General features: G+C 44.4%; 1 protein-coding gene and 1 long non-coding RNA gene across 10 annotated transcripts in view; one reads left to right on the top strand and one right to left on the bottom strand.

Annotated features, from left to right (window-relative positions):
• The window catches only part of HTR4 (5-hydroxytryptamine receptor 4), an 89,442-nt gene extending 72,031 nt beyond the window's left edge, over nucleotides 1-17,411 (top strand). For 2 of the 7 annotated variants that reach the window (XM_065029487.1, XM_065029488.1), the window contains one exon: nucleotides 14,596-17,411. In XM_065029487.1, the coding sequence (XP_064885559.1) occupies nucleotides 14,596-14,683 (88 nt within the window). In that variant the 3' untranslated portion in view covers nucleotides 14,684-17,411. Of the gene's footprint in view, nucleotides 1-9,108; nucleotides 9,487-13,076; nucleotides 13,239-14,595 lie in introns of those variants that run through there. The other 5 variants (XM_065029486.1, XM_021301144.2, XR_010466058.1 and 2 more) reach the window with 4 other exon arrangements.
• On the bottom strand, nucleotides 493-15,753 carry LOC135575396 (uncharacterized). Of its 3 annotated transcripts, none has more exons than XR_010466060.1 (5): nucleotides 15,621-15,753; nucleotides 12,559-12,754; nucleotides 9,075-11,667; nucleotides 3,422-6,705; nucleotides 493-895 (listed from the first exon to the last, which is right to left on the bottom strand). It is a non-coding gene; the product is annotated as an uncharacterized LOC135575396 (long non-coding RNA). The 3 variants fall into 3 exon arrangements; XR_010466061.1 differs by having other exon boundaries at nucleotides 3,422-10,902; nucleotides 11,531-11,667; XR_010466059.1 differs by having other exon boundaries at nucleotides 3,422-11,667.
• Nucleotides 17,412-17,639: the final 228 nt, after the last annotated feature.

The following is a 17,639-nucleotide window of genomic DNA, read 5'->3' as shown; positions in this document are numbered from 1 at the left end:
TTCCTTGAGCCATACATCCGCCTAAACACTCTGAGGTCTCCATACCACCCCGTCCTTATGGCACATTCACAGCCAGCATGGGAATTCCCACAAAACTTAACTGGCTGTATTTTACCAAGTTTTGTAGCTGAAACCTTGTTTTTCAGACTGTTATTAATCACCGTGAGATCTTGCTCAGTGCTTTTCAATCACTCAGAAGCTGTAAAGCTCAGAAAGAAAAACACTCTTTGCACCAGTAGAGTGGGCTAAAATTACTTCCATGTTGGTAACTAAATTGCTTTTTGGACGGCATATGAGGTGACAAGTCTATCTGGAGCCACCAGATCTTGTGGTCCTTTTTGAAAGTAATTTCCTGATTGCATTAGGAACACAGGAACAGTGTAATTGTCATCCCTACTTACTAGATAAGGCTTATTTTTCAGGTCACCCATTCTACACTCCTGTGTTATTAGGGAAAACACTGAGATTCGGCTGCAAGCAGCTCAGGGTGGGGATTGTGGTGTGTGAACCCACTCAGTGGGTCTGCAACAGCAAATAATCTGGGGGTCAATAAGGAGGTGAGCTGGTTGTTAAATGAACAACCTTCGTGATCCAAAAAATTGCTTGTCATTTTAGGCTGTCTGATCCTAAAAAATACTGCATTTCTCTGACATAATTCATGCGATTGTGCCCTGAAAATAGTGAGGGTTGCGATCACGTGGCTCCTTCCAACCCTTCCCATGAGCATGCAGGTACTTACCAAGGCACCTGGGGCTGGTTGCTCCATGGCTTCCAGAGAACGTGAGAAAGCCGAGGTTGGGTTCTTTGTCACGGTGGAAGGGGCAGCGGCCACCTTGGGGCAGCGTCTTCAGCTTCCCAAGTCCTTCCTTTCTCTGTCTTTCCATATTGATGAATTCTAAGGGAGAGACAGCAGTCAGCTCCTTAAGGTCTGATGTGATAGAATATTTTCCCTTCCAACTAAATTATCCTATTCTATTCTATTCTAGAAGAAGCTCAGAGCTCTCAGGGTCAAGTCAAGCTTCAAAACAGGAACATCTAACCAGGACCTCAGTGTTGATGTTCTCAACATCACAGGGGATGTTTGGAAACTTAATTTAATTACTATGATTGAAATCACCCTTGTCCAATGTGCTCGTTAGCCGAGGGTGTGACAATGTCCTCCCCAAATAATACTGTTCTCAGGTATTAGTTTTCAGATAGCACGATTCTGGATGGAAAACAGTGCCACAATCTAAGACACCCAACGATAGATATTTGTATATGCTCACTTACAAATAACAAGTGATTACAAGCAAAGGGCTTAGACGCTCAGTGTGTGAAAGCCACATGCTTTGGCCAAATCAAAGATCTCTGATCCTGAATAAATAATTTCATTTTTAAAAAGAATTACTGCTGTCAGGCTATTCTAAGCAGCAACAGAAGTGCAAAGGATGGGCACTGATAAAGCAATAAAGAACAAATGTCTGCAGAGTCCAGAACACCTCTTATTATTTTTCTTATAAGAGCTAATACACTTTTGCATTTTTATAGACACATAGATGAGGCTACATAAAAAGGGGCCAAAACTTCCATATTTTATACATATCACAAGTATCACGCCAGTCACGCAGGGGTGTGATTTTTTGCTAAATTATTAGGCAAAGTGCATCTTAAATGGCCTCGATGTAATACCAAGAATTGTATTTACAAAACTTTGTTTGTTATTGGGTGATAGTTGTAGTTGAGCCAAACCCGCAGGCAGTCGCGTTCGAAACCTGCTGGCTGACATGCAGTTTTCTGTTCCGTTTGCTACATGTGTCATTGCTTTGCTTTTCCTCAAGAATGGGAACTAACAGAAATCTGAGCAACATTGATTTACCAAAGCAGAGCCTAAGGCAGAGATTTATAGACTATGTCATCTCCTCTGAAGCAGAAAATATCGAGGTCCAGAAGCAACCGAGGGATATCACAACCTTCAGAAGTCTGAACTTATTTGTTTGCTTCTGCACTTTAAATTTGAAGGCAATATATAAAGCAATGGACAGGTAGGGACTGCTGGGTTAGTGAGCCCTGAAGGACACACACATCTGCAGGAGGACCTAAAGAAATCAAGTAGCCCAGTGGTAACAGCAGGTTTTGCACACTGGGTTACAAGCACAAAGAGGTCGGAGGGTGACATCCCACCAGCTTATGCCAGGGCTCAGAAAAGCTGCAGTGCGGTGGGTTCAGTGATACATCAGAATTCCTGCACAGCACAGGCTGTGGTGCTCTGGACAGCAGGCCCATGGGTTGAAGCAAACCTGATCAATACGACCTCATTGGCTCAGGCTGAAGGCCCTAAACCAGGGATAAACACAGGTGGGGTTTTGCTTAATTCATGTCTGGTTTTGCTTTTACGTTTTAGACATTCTGTGTTTAAATAAGAAACTGGTATTTCTCGTGCTGGATAGACTAGGAGGAAATTCCTTCAGTAATCTAGCCATTGTCATGTAGGCAGAAATTTCATTTGTGGATCGATTCTGCACTTGCTGGGACATCCACTCTTCTTCCCGGTGCCTCCGCTTGGGCTCTCGTGCTTTCTGAGCTACTTGTGCCAGGAGCTGGGGAGGCTTTGGAAGAGCTCATCTTGTAGAACAGAATTTGCCAGTTACAAGATTTAGTGACTTTGGGCTTATCTGTCCCATCCGAAGCAAATCAGTCTCTTGATTCTGAATCCGTATGGTATTTAAAACATACAATGACTATTGCCATGGCACAAATGAGAAGTATATCATCTCTGATCTGCCTTGACAGTTTGCATTCAGATTTAGGTACCACATACTGTTGTGGTTGTGCTCTGTCATTCGCAGGTGTAACTATGGTATGTGACTTGAATACCAATGAAAATACATATTCCACAGGCCCATTCCAAAAACCTTCAGAGTGTCACGTATGCTTAAAAGACTCAAACTTGGCTGAGTCAATGCAAAGACTCGGTATTCATAAAACATTTTTGGATTGTTTTCTGCCAGCGTTTCACTTTACGTCAAGTAGAATAAATTACTAGTTTCACCTGAAACTTAATTTCCCCACCTTATATTTCTGCAAAAAAACCCTGAAAACTTAATTGTGTCAGCAGGGGAAGGAATCCGACTTTATCAGTGATTACTGTGTGTGTTTCTCCCAGCTGATTGCCAGGTATTTTGATTGCACTAGCTACCTCCTCCTATGATCAAAATCAGTACATTGATCAGTACAGCTCTTAAGGGTCACGCTCCAATCTACAAGGCATTTGGGTAACAGAGGATCTCAAAAGGGATTGCTAGGGCTCTTTTGACTTTATGAAAGCCATCAGAGAATAAATATCTGCTTTGATTATGCTCCCTAGTTCTTGGATTTCCCTCATCCTCCCAAAAGCTAGAAACCGTTTGCATCAATACTCCTTCCTTCTCAGATTTTTAACCTCTCCTGACACTTGGAGAAGCGTCCTTGGACATCATGTACTCAAATGTTCTGACTGAGCTTGATGGTTTTCTTTTGGAGATTTCCAGAAGTGAAGAGGTTCTGCTTGCTGTGATGCTCAGATGAGAACATTTCTTCCCCCGGTCCTTCTTGCACACACAAGCTCAGAGGGTCCCTGGGCCTGGAGGGAGCAGGAGCTGGCATCACTCCCGTTAGGTTCTCAGTAGCAGATGTCCAGGAACTACTCCTGTTGAGACTGGAAAGGCTGAAGTCAGAGAACAGGCAATCGTCACAGGATGTTTGGGGATACAGCGAACAGAAAAGGGGGACTGAGCAACCTCTGAATCATATCGGAATGAAGAAGCTGTCGGAGGCACCTCCTGTCCTCCCCAGCACACTCCTGAAGACAATCTAACCTGGCTGTGAAATAGCTCTTGGCAGGGAAGGCAGATGAGCAAACGAAGCATCATCCTTCCTGAAGAACAACAGGGGAATGAAAATACAGCCACCAAGCAATATGTACTTATTGGCTTATTTTGGTATTGGTTTTAACCAAGCTAAAAGCAAGGAGCAACTGTCTCTGAAAGTGATGCAGGGAATTACTGTTTGCAAGTGGGGTGTATATAGGAGAATGGAGCAGGAGGGTCTGCTGCTGCCCTTTGGCACCGGGAAAACACTCTGGGCAGTTATCAAACCAAGGCTGAACGGAGGAGAATAGGGAGATTTTACTCAAGTTAAGCACCCACTTCCAATGTCACCGTCCGTGGTATGACATTTAATCCTAAGAAAATGCTTACAAAATACGACTAGTTATGAGCACAGCTCAAAAGTTTGCCATGTTAATATTTTTCGTAATGTGATGTATAAAGTTTTACCAATTCATACCCCGTAGGCTGTGACAGAGAAGCAGTCTGAAGTCAGGAATGTGCCAGCTAATGCATATCATATTAATTGAAAAACCTTGAGGAAGAAGTAGGGAAGAGTGGTAGCTCACCATGGTGAGCAGGATGGAAAGCTGGCAAAATTCTACTGTTATAGACATTCTTTATTTCAGCAGCGCTGGGAAACACTGGGGATCATCCTCCATCAGTGCTCCAGACTGGATGCTCTTGCAATGCTTACATTCACATAATTATTACATATGCATTACATTTTTGGAAATTTGGACATATAATACTAAGAAATAATTGATGATGTTAGTTATAATCATTTAGTTTCTTACAATACATCTATTAATTATTAGTTAAATATAAACTGAGTACTCTGCTTCTAAACAATGTGTTACTCAGTCTTCTGACTCCCTCCTGTCATGCAGAAGGATCTAAAACTTGAAGAATATCCCCTCATTTTGCAGGTGGTCAGAAAGCATTTATCTCATGTCAATTGGTGAATGATGGGCACGTCTTTTATAATTTAATCACAGTATACATTAATTTGGCAGCTTCTCTTCAATACTGTTTTTTGCGGTTTAATTTTTGCATCATTTTTCCATTACCAGAAAACACGATTTTCAGCTCTTACCATGAGGTGCCTTAAGACACGTACAACTTCACCACAGCACTGCTGGGATACCCAGAATGACCAGGATACAGACGAGCTCTGAGGGAGTTTGCGATAGTTTGCTGTTCACAAAGGAGCTGAAATCAGTGACTGACATTAACAACATGCATATGTTAGACTTTTGTTATAAACCACGTCATTCTTTGCAGAAAGTCTTGTTTTGACACCAAAAAGTTCTGCTCTTGCACACAAAAAGTAGACACATGAAATGACAATGCACTGGATATCTCAGTGCAGAAAAGCCACCGGTTGATTTCCCAGATGGCTGCGGTTCTGACACCGTGGCACGTATTTGAAGCCTGACAAACAAATTCAGTCTTGGGGCTCCAGGCTGCTGGTCTGCAATACGCTTGGAAATAATCATAGAATCCCAGAATGTCAGGGGTTGGAAGGGCCCTGGAAAGCTCACCCAGTGCAATCCCCCCATGGAGCAGGAACACCCAGATGAGGTTACACAGGAAGGTGTCCAGGCGGGTTGGAATGTCTGCAGAGAAGGAGACTCCACAACCCCCCTGGGCAGCCTGGGCCAGGCTCTGCCACCCTCACTGGGAACAAGTTTCTTCTCAAATTTAAGTGGAACCTTTAGTGTTCCAGTTTGAACCCATTGCCCCTTGTCCTGTCACTGGTTGTCACCCAGAAGAGCCTGGCTCCATCCTCCTGACACTCCCCCTTTCCATATCGATCCCCAGGAATGAGTCCCCCCTCAGTGTCCTCTTGTCCAGCTCCAGAGCCCCAGCTCCCTCAGCCTTTCCTCACACGGGAGATGCTCCACTCCCTTCAGCATCTTGGTGGCTGCGCTGGACTCTCTCCAGCAGTTCCCTGTCCTGCTGGAACTGAGGGGCCACAACTGGACACAATATTCCAGATGTGGTCTCCATTGTGGTGTCTCCATTGCACAAGGAAACAGCTCCAAGGGGTTTTGCCACTATTTCATTCCACAGCTTTGATGAATGCCTTGTGGTTTTTATCTTTGCAGATGAAAGGTCTAATTATGCCAGTTGTGAAATTTCAATTTATTAAAAAAAAAAAAATCATTATCTTCCATTTGAATATTCTTAATTGATCCTGCTTATTCTTCAGTAATTGAAACACCTTAGTTAAAACCCAGAAGCCTATTATGAGCTACCCCATCTGTGGGTAGTTAAAGCTGCTCTTAATGTGGTGCTGTGTATTTCTAACGTAAACGAGCACTTCCGAGTACTCTCCTAATTATCAGATTTGGGTCTTTTATGAATGTTGCATTAATTATGGTGCAAACATGAACTGTAGGCCAAAAACTTCAGGTAATTAGAGCACATAAAGTAGTGTGAAACTTAACATTAATGAGAGAGAAATGGAAATGCAGAGTTAATGTGAGAAGGGGAGAGTGTCCATGTTGTGTAGCGTGGCATTGAATGGCCTCGGTCATTTGCTTACTTGTTTATGCTGGTGCTTATAATTAGCAAATAGATTTAGATCATTGAAAACAAATAGTTTCCCTGCTGATTTTAAACTTAGCTTAGTTTCTGTCCTTCAGTGCCCAAGTTTCTGTTTCTCTTGTGGAAACATCAACTATTACAACATTAACAAGTTGTAAATCTGTGATGGAGGGAGTCAGCGTCTCTGGATTGACTCCATCACCTTGGTTGCTGTGTGGATCCCATGTTTTTCATCACCAGTCATTGTCACGTTTATGTTCATAATATCCAAAGTCCAAGGCCTTTTGCTGAAGCTGAGCAGAACGTCCTGCAGCGGAAAATAGGGAAACTTATAAACATCATTCAGCTCAAGCAGCTGCAAGACGGAAGCCTAAGGAAGCTGGGAAAAGAGGTGTCCTGAGCCCTTGCTAACCTTCTGTCAACAGTTTCTTGAAATAGCTCACTTAGCTGATCTTGGTAATTATCATCTTAAGAGGTTATTACTCAATGCAAAAATGAGACTTTATAACATCATGCGAAAGGATTTAGCCAGCACCCAGGGATAATGACATCCAAAATGTGTTCCTTCAGCCCTGTTTATATTGAATTCGACTCTTTGCTGCTTTGCTGACCTGTGTGAAATGCCTTGGTTGACTCAGGCCAGGCTCCTAATTAGTTATCGTTGTTAATCAAGCTCTATCTGATCTGTTTCCTGTGCCAAGTGAAAGGTTGTGCTCAGCACTCTGCCTGAGAGGCCAGTGTGATTCTCCTCCATTCATGGAACAAGAGTCTTCTGAGCAAAGGAGCAGCGTGCTGGGATTAGCTGTTGAAGTTAAAGTAGCCCAGATGGGTTCCTATTGTTTATCTTAGACCAAATTAATTAATAAAGCCTGGAAATAACAAGAATTTTTTAAAAAGGAAGACGTAATGAGCACTTGCAGTTGCAGGGAAACAAACTGATTGGGTCAAGTTCAGCAAATGTTTTCAGCAGGAAAACATGAAAAGAAAACAAGATGCTGAGGTGTTTTGACATTTCATTTCAAAATCATATTTCAGCTTATTATTTGCCTGCACTTTTAAAAGGAGTTAAACATCCTCCTTTAAAAAAAGATACATTTCTACTGTAAACACAAAAATTAATGAACTGGAAGGGATTTTGTTCTTGTTTTGCCAGAAGAAGATAGGCACCTTCTCTATTGTACATCAAGCTAAAGCAGTAGTGCCTCCGTGTCGGTGCGGTCACATATCCACCGGACATTATCTGCTCGCCTCCACTTTTGGAGATAGAATAGAACCATGGAATCGTTTTGGTTGGAAAAGCCTGTTAACCCAACGCTGCCAAGGCCACCACTAAACCGTGTCCCTAAGAAAGGACAGAAACAGTATTGAGAGCTGCTTGCTTTGTGTTCTGCCACTCATCAGATACAAAGAAAGTCATTTATTTCTTTCCCCAGCTTATTACTTCCTTGGAGAACTGTCTGCAAATGTTAAACCCGAGGAGGCATTAGAAGTCTTACAAAATGTACTGGAGGCTGGATTACGTGGGCTGGAGACAGCTGGCTTTAAAACCTCTAACTGAAATTTAGTAAAGAATGATGAGTGCTTCATTCCAGCTCACGAGGTCTGAACAGCCTTATTTGATTTAAAGATAATTAAGATATTCAGCATAACTGCTTAAGAGTGGAAAAAAATAAACACATCATGAGATAGAGATAAATTTGTATTTACATTTGACTACAAATGACTTTAAAATCAACATTGCTGTCATATCTGTATAAATAATTTAGCAATCCAAATGTTTTCCTGAGATCCAGATTTTCACCATTCAGCTGCAACGCAAAAATGGAACTTTTGATTATATTTCTGTGGATTTTGCCCATGTTTTCCCAAAGGACTGCATCATGTCTAAGGAGGAACAGCCCACTGATATTTGCTCCTCTTTATTAAAATAAATTAAATAAGGCTAGGACAGATTCAAACTTGGCTAGGGCATTTTAAGAATTTAGGAATGTTTTATCTTTGCTCAGGCTGCTTGAGACATCAAATCCACTGGCTGGGTGGTTTTACACACAGGTAGATGATCCCTCCCCAGGATTGGAATAAGAACCAGCGGAGGCAAAGGAAGGTCCTTGTTGCAAAGCTCAGTGCAGAGCATGGATTGAATTTCCTTGGCCACGTTACAGATCCCAACCACATCTGGTCAGCCGTTCCACCCCAGGGCTCCAGCAGGTGATTTAGCACATCATTGTCTACCCCAGGCCCTTCCCTCAGCTAATCACATCGGTAGGGGCTCTGCAGCCCGTCAGCTGGCAATGAAGAGAAATGGCCATGGGAGGATGGGATGGAGACGTTCATCTGCCATCCAGCCTGACCAGCTCCCAGGAACCGGCCACAACGGCTTCACCATCCCCGTGCAGGGGTCCAAAACCCTGCAGCCCCCTCGGGCAGGAGCCCTGCGCTCAACAGCGCACGGGAGACAAATAGCGAGGGTATCTCTGCAGAGTTTAAGGGAAAATATCTGATATTTGAGGGAATTCTCTTGGAGTGGGTCTCACTGTGTTTTCTCCGTTCACGCACTCTTTTTATATTCATTGGTTTCTTGTATGTTTAGAAGAGAAATTATCTCTGAACTGGCTTTTGTTGGCCCACACAGATCATGAGTAGGTGCAGGGGGAGACCTACCTGTAGTAAACTCACCTTGGATAACGTGCTGCTCTCCTCTGGGTTGCAGGTCAACCAGACGCAGCAGAAGAACGACACACAAAAAGCTTAAACCTCATTGCTCGGAGATCTTGCAAGTATTTAATCTCAGAACCAGGGAGAAACCCACCGAGAAACAGGAGCTCTTCAGCCTAGAATTATTAGATACAGCAGTAGTTTTTCAGCATCGATTATCAAATCGACTTACGTCTTCTGCAGTGTTGATACGTATCGACAAAAAGGCAGAATGAGCTTGTAATTTCTGGCTCCCTTTGGGGAATGGTGTTGAGCAGGTGGCGGGATGTTCTTCTCATCCCGCTGGAAATGGCCAGATGTGGCGGTTCACTCAGCAGCTGGAAGCCAGAGTCATTCAGCCCAGACTTTACAGAATTACTGGAAACCTTTCCATTTCATGGAGTCTACGAACCCATTAATTGCGAGAGAGGGACATTTCTGCTTGGACTTTTTGAAAATCAAAAATGCAGATATATTAAAATAAAGCGTTTCGCGAAAATGCATTTAGTTTGGTTTATGTATATTCATTTTTTAACAGAAAAGTGGAAATGAAGCAACATGTTTTGTTTACATTCCATTTTGACATTTTGTATATTTCAGATTAAAAACCAAAGCTTCTTTCAAAATGAAAAATGAAAATTCCAGAGATTCTTGGATTTTATGTTGATGCTCTTCTCCATTTTCTGAACGTTTCACAAAATTTCCCAGTTTTCCAAAAGGTCAAAAGCATCTTTTCATGGAGGAAATAGCATTGTCACCGGGATCCGGGATGGGCTGTGTGATCTTCCCTGTGCGCTCCCATCATAGACGTGGCTAAATAGTGATGCCAACCAGAAGCTGTAGTGCACTTAATGACACCTCTGTCACCTATGGGCAATCGTTTACTGTGGGTCGGTGACTGCCATAAAATACAGAATTAAAGGACTGTTTTTTACCTGCTCCTGAAACAGGAACAAAGCGAGCAGATGCATCACTGCCTGGAATAACTAACAAACAGTCAGCTTGAGCTGTTCTCCCTTTCCCTCTCTTTTATAGTGCATTTATGAATTATGTTGTTTGCATTTATAATTATGGGACTGAACAGATGGTGGAAGGCTTATTTCAGAATGATGAGTTCATTAAAATAACCTACTCTGGTCTGCCAAGCGATTGTTAACCGTAATCCCAATTTGGTGTTCAAGAGAGATATTTATTCTATCTCTGTAAGTCCATCTGAAAGAAATGGAGCTTTGAGAAATGGACACTGTATTGAGTATGAAGCCACAATAATGGTGCGGCGTATCTTCCAGATGGGAAAGCACTGAGAAATTGTGCAGCTCTGACAGGAAACAAAAAGAAATGCAAGGAAAGATAAATTGTGGACCAACTTCATTTTCAAATCCAAGAAAAGTTTCAATTCTTTGTTCAATTCGGAAGCTCGATTCCACTTACAGTTGCAGCCTCCTCCTGCACTCCGTGCCCTGAGGTGGTTGGGTTCAGTGATGGTGGTTTCTGTCATTAAAAATGTGAATCTGTTCTCAGGCAAAATGTAAATCTTCAGAGTTTATCACATCATACACAGTAGCATTTTGTCCTCCGCTAATCCTAACAAGTGTTTACTTCTGTGAAGAAGAGGCTTATGTTGGCACTGAGAGAAATCATCCCCTCTTTGCTTTCCTTCTTGGAAACCTCATTTTACCAGCTTCACTTCACCAGCTTCATCACCCTGCAAGGATGCATCTGCAAACAATTCTTTGCACTTCAGCTCCTTTGCAGTATTTCATTTCTGAGATCTCCTGCTCCGCTGTTTTCACACCAGGATCTTCAGGATCTGGTCAGAAAACAGATGAAGGCAGAGACATCATGTCAAGGGTTCTTTGTTGAGACTGAAGGAGTCTCCGTTTCTCCCATTCTGGCTATTATTCAGGTTCTAATTCCCGGTGCTCGCATCTCCTTGTGCAAACGTCCCACTGAACCAAAGCTGCGCGGCCCCGTCTGAGTGCACAGGGAGCAGGACCAGCGGTGGGAGGAGTGGCAGACACGTAGGAAAGTTGATGGTGTGCGGGAGCTGCTGCCACACGAGCCCTGCGGCCCGTCGTTGGTCCGTCTGGAGCTGGGCAGCGCTGCCCGTGCGCTCCGTTTGTTATTAATGAGCAGCATATGTATTAGTGTGATCCAAACCCTGCAGAGTTTCTGTACCTGCGAGGGGCCCGTTGCAGCAGCCATCGGGATTAACAGCCTGCAGGCTGATGGAAGAAGGATGGGTGCAAATGTTCAGAGCAAAGACTACTGTTAAAAGCTGGGGGGTAATTCGGGGGTAAAACAGGTGCAGAACGGCAAGCTGTGCTTCCCAGGCTGGCACAGAGCCGTGGGCGTGCGTAACCAGCGTAGGCAGCTTTACACAGATACCGCAGGCATGAAGGGTTGTAGGAGGCATTTTTGGGAAAGGGAGCAGATACCTTCCAATTCCTGTCCATTCCCCACTGTCCAAAGGACCCCGGGAACTGTCTCCAAACTGGACGGGTGGCTGCGAGCTCCGATACAGGGGTGGCACACACCCCATCGGGGGTTCCTTCCCCTCCTCCCGGGTCGTGCTCTGCCAAGGAAATGGATGCTGTTAGCTCTTGTGTTCAGAGCCAGCATTCCTGCCCCAAAATTGCGCTGCTTTCCACTCTGCATTGAGACAGGCGTGATCTTGGGGGCCTGAGCTGGAAACCGGGGGCTGCTTCATCAGGAGCGGACTAAGCAGGGATCTCTGGCTCCATGGAAACAGTGACTGTTTGTCCTTACAGGTGAGGAAGCCAAAGATCAGCAACTTCTTGGCTTTGCTTCCTTAATCAATCGTACAAGTTGGTGTTGGGGATAGTTCTGCAGGGAGTGAAAGTGAGAAGAGGACAAAGAGCCACTGTATTGTTTGGTGTTTTCTCCCTGGTTCTTCCTGAGTTCCTAGAATAACGCTGGTGCTCCATGTTCTGGTCATGGGCCTACGGAGGGTAACACAGAGCTCCCCTCCACTGTGCTAAAAGCTAATCCAACCAGTTAATTAAAGAGTCCTTTGGACTGTCAGAAATAGCAGGAGATGCAGAAGCAATTATCTCCAAATTGGTCGTCATCACAATTAAAGTACTATTTGGCAAGTATGTGAATAGCCTGCAGCAGCGTCCCTTTATAGGTCGTAAAGTCTTTCCACTATTGGGCCTTATTGCTGGGTGGTGATGCTTAGTATCCCAGTAAAGCTGTCAATGAAGTGAGTGACGCTGTCCCCCGGGGTGCAGAGGGCAGGGGCAGCCGGGGGTGCTGGTGGCAACTGAGCTTGGTACTTTAACTTGCCAGCGTATACAAATCCCATCAAAGGGATATTAATATAGTCAGGAAAGCTGAACAACTCATTTGCTGCAGATAATTCACTTAATGCATTTAAACCTTTTAAATTTTTTCCTGCTCGCATATTATGGCTTCCTCAGATGTATTCGTTACTCAAACCTACTTGATAAATTCCTCCTGAAACGTTCAGCCCACACACCCAGGGTCTGGATGCTGTTTTCTTCCTGCGGTCGGTGATGGGTGCCGTGGTGCTTGGCTCCTCAGTGGGGCAGAGCTGAGGCACATCAGGTGAGGCCAAACGGAGCCTCCGCTGCAGCCGCGCTTCACCTCTGAAACTTGCTTCCCGTAGATACAGATGCCTGAAAAATTAATTGTATTTTTAAAGAGCAGATCGGTTAAGATACAGTGGTGTGGAAAAAGCAGGTCTGTTATAGTTCTGCCTGTTATCTGACACTAAATTGCTGCCATGTTACTGGCAAGTGTCTTTGAACTTTCATTCGAAGAAACCACAGTATGCAAAACAGCCCTGGTAACACCCTGCTGGCAGAGGACTCCAACAGCTCCTGGAGATGCTGGTAAGACATTTAGGAGCGATGTGCCCGCACCAGAACAAGCCACCACCCCGCGGTGCTGCCTTCGGATGCTCTTTCCTCCTCTCCTACCCATCCTCTTTCCCCACAGGGTAAACAGCTGGAAGTGTTGAGCTTCAGACAGACACAGGAGACCCTGGGACATCTTAATGACTTCTCTTTAGCTTAATGCATCTTTGTAACAAACGGCATCACCTGCTAACTTGCTGCTCTTGCACAACTGTGTTCTGACTGCTGCAGAAGAGGAGGAAAGGTTTGGCTCTTTGGCTCTTTCGGTGCCTGTCTGTTGTGCTCCCGAGCAAGTCCTGAGTTGCTCTCGAGTCTGTCTGCGTTGTTCACAGAGCAGAGGGGCTCCTGGCTCTCCTCTCTGTCACCCTTTGTAGCAGAGATTTTGCTCTGCTGGATCACCTCACCCTGTGTGCTATGTCTGACTTGGTATCAATTAAAATTACGTTATGACTTGTATGCTTCATGGTCATCTAATTGGAGTGTCTGTTCAGTGGTAGATGCAAAATGTCTTGTTTTTTGCATCGAGTCTGTATCTTGCTGGCAGAATTAGCACATTTTTGAAATATATGATCATTATTTAAAATGATGGAGTACTAAGGGACGATGTTTAATGGATACATGGGCACATACAGTGACGTGTATTAAGCGACCAAGCCTGACCATGTTGAAAAACAATATCCAGTACATTAGAAGGTAAATTCCTCTGGCAATGTTCACCAGGACAAATTCTGATGGGCAAAACTACAAATTCTGTAGTTTATACCCTGCCTTTCATTTTGAGTCCATGGCTGATCTACTGGAACTAGTGGATACATCATTTGTAGGATACTCAGCTCATCTACTTCAGACATTTCAGTGGCATTACACGCGCCTCAGGGAGAAGAGCTGCATGTCGTTAGCAAACTAAACCAACAGTTCTGTTCAGAAAGCCTCGTTGAGATGGACAGCAGGACACGGGCTGGTAGATGAGCACAGGGTAAGAAATAACGTGGGCTTCCTCACATCTGAATTCTGCTTTTCCATTTCTGGCCCAAAGCCTGGAAAAAGTATCAGAAAGGTATATGCATGACATGATACCTCCAAAGCACACAAAACATGAACACTGGTTTGATGAGACAAACTAGAACTGGCACTAAACCCAGCTCTGCAATAGACAGACAGTACTTTCTTTTGTAAGTGGAAATGCCCTGAAATGTTGGTCTTGGTTTCATCTTAAACAGCATTCACTTCCCAAGCTAGTCTCAAATGATTCTTTAAATGCTTTTATTGAAGACAGTAACTGAAATGCCTTCAGCTTAGTCCGCCCACTGATGACCAGCTAGTTCTTTGGTCTGGTTTCCTTTCATTGCCAGCTGCAACTTAGGTACATGAAAACCAACAGGTTCTTGGTTTTCATGCATTGCTTTAACTGCATCAAACTGAAGATTTGGTTCCCTGCCATGGAGCAAAGTAGGGATTCACATTTGCTTAATGTGGGATCTGGATATTTGAAAGATGTACTGTCTTAAGATGTACTTTGTGGTTGTCAAGAACTCATTTTACATCAGCCTGTCCTTTTAACTAGCACTAACGTATCTTTCTTCATGTTTTTCTACCCCTAGGTACACTGTTTTACATAATGGGCATCATCAGGAACACGAGAAGCTTCCCATCCACAACGACCCTGAATCCCAGGAGTCCTGTTTCTAGTCACGGTCCTAGAAGAGGAACAGCCCAGCTGAATGCGCGGGTTCCTTTTAGGATACCCAAAGACTTCACGGACAGCAGGACTCTATGAAAACTCCTCCATCTGCATTGCCATGGTGCCTCCTGCGCTGACTTCACCTGAACGTCCAGCTGCACCCGTGCGGGGCGATGGAGAACAGGAGGTACAGGAGCAGAAGACTTTCCTGGATTGCCAGGACAGCCGGACTCTACGACTGTGTCAGAGCCTTATGGGGAGTGAGCTGTTATCTGTTAACACAAGGAAACAACACAGACACAAACCACCCAGGGCAGGGATTTGTGGTGTTCCTTTCCAGCTGCCCCACATGTCCGAGCCACCTCTCTGTCCTGTGACACCACGGTCTTAAAGATGACAAGTTCTGGCTAAAGCCCTGACACGATGGGAGACTAAATGCAGGTTTTATCTGTGCGAGGTCCTGCCCACTGGTGAGCAGATGCTGTCAGGAGAGAAAAAGCACTTTTTCCTTGGCCAAATAAGAGGAAGCATTTGCCTTTGGTTACAGTCAGTGGTGGAAGCTGCTGAATCCCCCTGCCCTGCAGAGCTGGCTTTGTCAGTGCTTTCACCGTGTCCTGGCCAGGTGAGCTCGCTGGTGGCAGACCCACAGGCGTACAGAGCACCTGGCACGCCGCAGTGGGACCACAGAGACGTTCTGTGCTGACAGCGGGTCCTGCTGCGAAGGGACAGTGGCCGCCCTCTGCCATCCGAAAGCCGATGGCCGGGACGTGGCCGTGACACCGCGGCCCCGCAGCCAGTGCCGTCCTGCTCTGGGGCATTCGAACCAAGAGGAAAGGTTGGCCAAGAGCCAGAGTCAGTCTGTAATACATCACTAAGTGCCATCTTGAAAAATACACCATCTAAGAAGCTTTTCTAGCTACATTAAGAAGACAGACTTCTACTTACGTTTTCCATCTCTATTTTGCTGTTTGTTTCCGTTCCCTTCCAGTTGAGGCAAGAAGTTTCCAGACTTTCAAAATGTCACCACATGCACATCTCTGTTTGCACAGATCTCAGTCTTTAGCTGCTTCCTGCATGTAGATGTTGCCGTGTTGCTTGTGAGATGCTTCCACCTTTGCATGGAGAGGGTGCACGAGGCTGCAGAGTTCACGCCTTTGGGAGAAAGGTTTTCCCACAGTGTGAAATACCCAGGATGAAGACCGCAAGCCTCTGCCCTTCTTAGATGAAGATCGAACCCAGAGATGCCACCCTGAGCCTAGAAAATAGAATGGTACTTTGTTATATTGTGTAATGATGTACAGATATTTTTAATGTAAAAAGAAAAGGCGACATTATTTATTATTTTTTATCAGGAATGTGTGGGTTTTTTCATTAAAAGCTTCTAGACCCAGGAGCTTAACATTATAAATATAATTATTTAGTAATGTTTCTGTTGCTATGTGACAGGTATTTACTGTAAACAAACAAACAAATCCTGCTTGGAATAAACAAAAGTGTTGCTCAGTAGGGAAAAAACCTCTTTGCATGATCAGAACAAGTGGCTCTATCACCACGGTGTCTGGCTTCTGCAAATGCTTCTTCTGCATTAAACTGTCACTGATAGTTTCACATCATTTTCCTTTGGGGTTCAAAAGGACACTGGGCAGAAACAGCCCTAATTAGAGGAGAGTAGACACCGATGTAGAAAATGCTGTCAGATAGAGGAACTGTTGGTGTTCTGGTGACAGGTGCCAATGGGAAGAACACAAGCGCTGCGAAAAGAGAGGCTGAGATCGTTTGAGCCAATTCCTGATTCGTCGTTAGGAACGGTTTGGCAATGATCTGTTTTAACTAGGCTGTGTTTCCAAAAGAAGTTGTTATCAGTTCAGCTCTATTGTTAACACCGAAACAGAGCAGCGGATGAGAAAAATGGCCCATTATTGAAAGTTTGGAAAAAACCCATCCGGTGCCACTTCAGTCCTACGATCTCCACCCCGTGGAGCTGCTCATGGGGGTTTGTCTGGATTTGGGTGTCAAGGCTGCAGAACAGGTTGTCCTGGTCTTACCTCAAGTATCAAATTCCTGAAAGAAATCCTAGAAAAGCTTTTCTCTTTCCCCATTAAAAGGCATCAAAATATCGGTGTGAAATGTCTCGGAGTGCTATGGAACCAGCAGCGCGGGGATGCTATGGTGGTGGTGTTCGTTTCTGCTGTTGTCCTTGAAGTATCGTCTATATTTTTATGTGCTTTAGTAATATATCTCTTCTTAATTTAAAATGAACTTCTCGACACTGAATTTTACTTGAGGGCATTGTTCAGAAGGCTCTATCGATGGGGTCAGTAGCTCACTATCCAAAATGGTCAACAGATCTGATTGGAAAAAAGGCTCCAATTCCAAACACCCTATTTGAATGAAATACCAAACATGAAACATCTCTGGCTAATTGCTCATTGGACTCAGTACACCTGCCAGGAACCACCTGGCAGCTCCTGCTTAATAAGTCAATAATCTCAGCAATGCTTCTGTGAACCCAAAAAATGACATTGTCCATCATCACTAATGTTAGAATTTCTACTTAAAAACAGCTGTCCATGGGAAGCACTCGTACCTGATCACTGAAGGCAGCTGCTCCTGTAGCCTCTGAGTTCATCTTCCCATTGACCATTTTGGCTTGCAGTGTCTTTGCCTGTGCTGAATAATATGTAATGCATTGGTTGTTTCTAAAAGGAATTAAAAAAATCCTCTATGTACACTGCTCACGCTCACTTCTTGTGCTGTTTTCACTCAAAACAAGCTGCCACCACTCAATGCTGTCCCCCTGCCTCGCAGTATCCTCCAACAGTTCTCACAGCACGGGAGAATCTGACCCTGTGGCTTTGAAAATACTGATGAGCTCTTAGGTTATAATGCAAGCTCGTCATATTTGCCCACCAGCACAATCCTGCACCAAGTTCTCCTGCACCTGCCCTTTCTTTCACACTTGGT

This window comes from Columba livia, chromosome 14 (assembly GCF_036013475.1).
Source record: "Columba livia isolate bColLiv1 breed racing homer chromosome 14, bColLiv1.pat.W.v2, whole genome shotgun sequence".
Lineage (NCBI taxonomy): Eukaryota > Metazoa > Chordata > Aves > Columbiformes > Columbidae > Columba > Columba livia.
The sequence above is the reverse complement of the archived record's forward strand: the minus strand, read 5'-3'. Positions and strand labels throughout refer to the sequence as shown.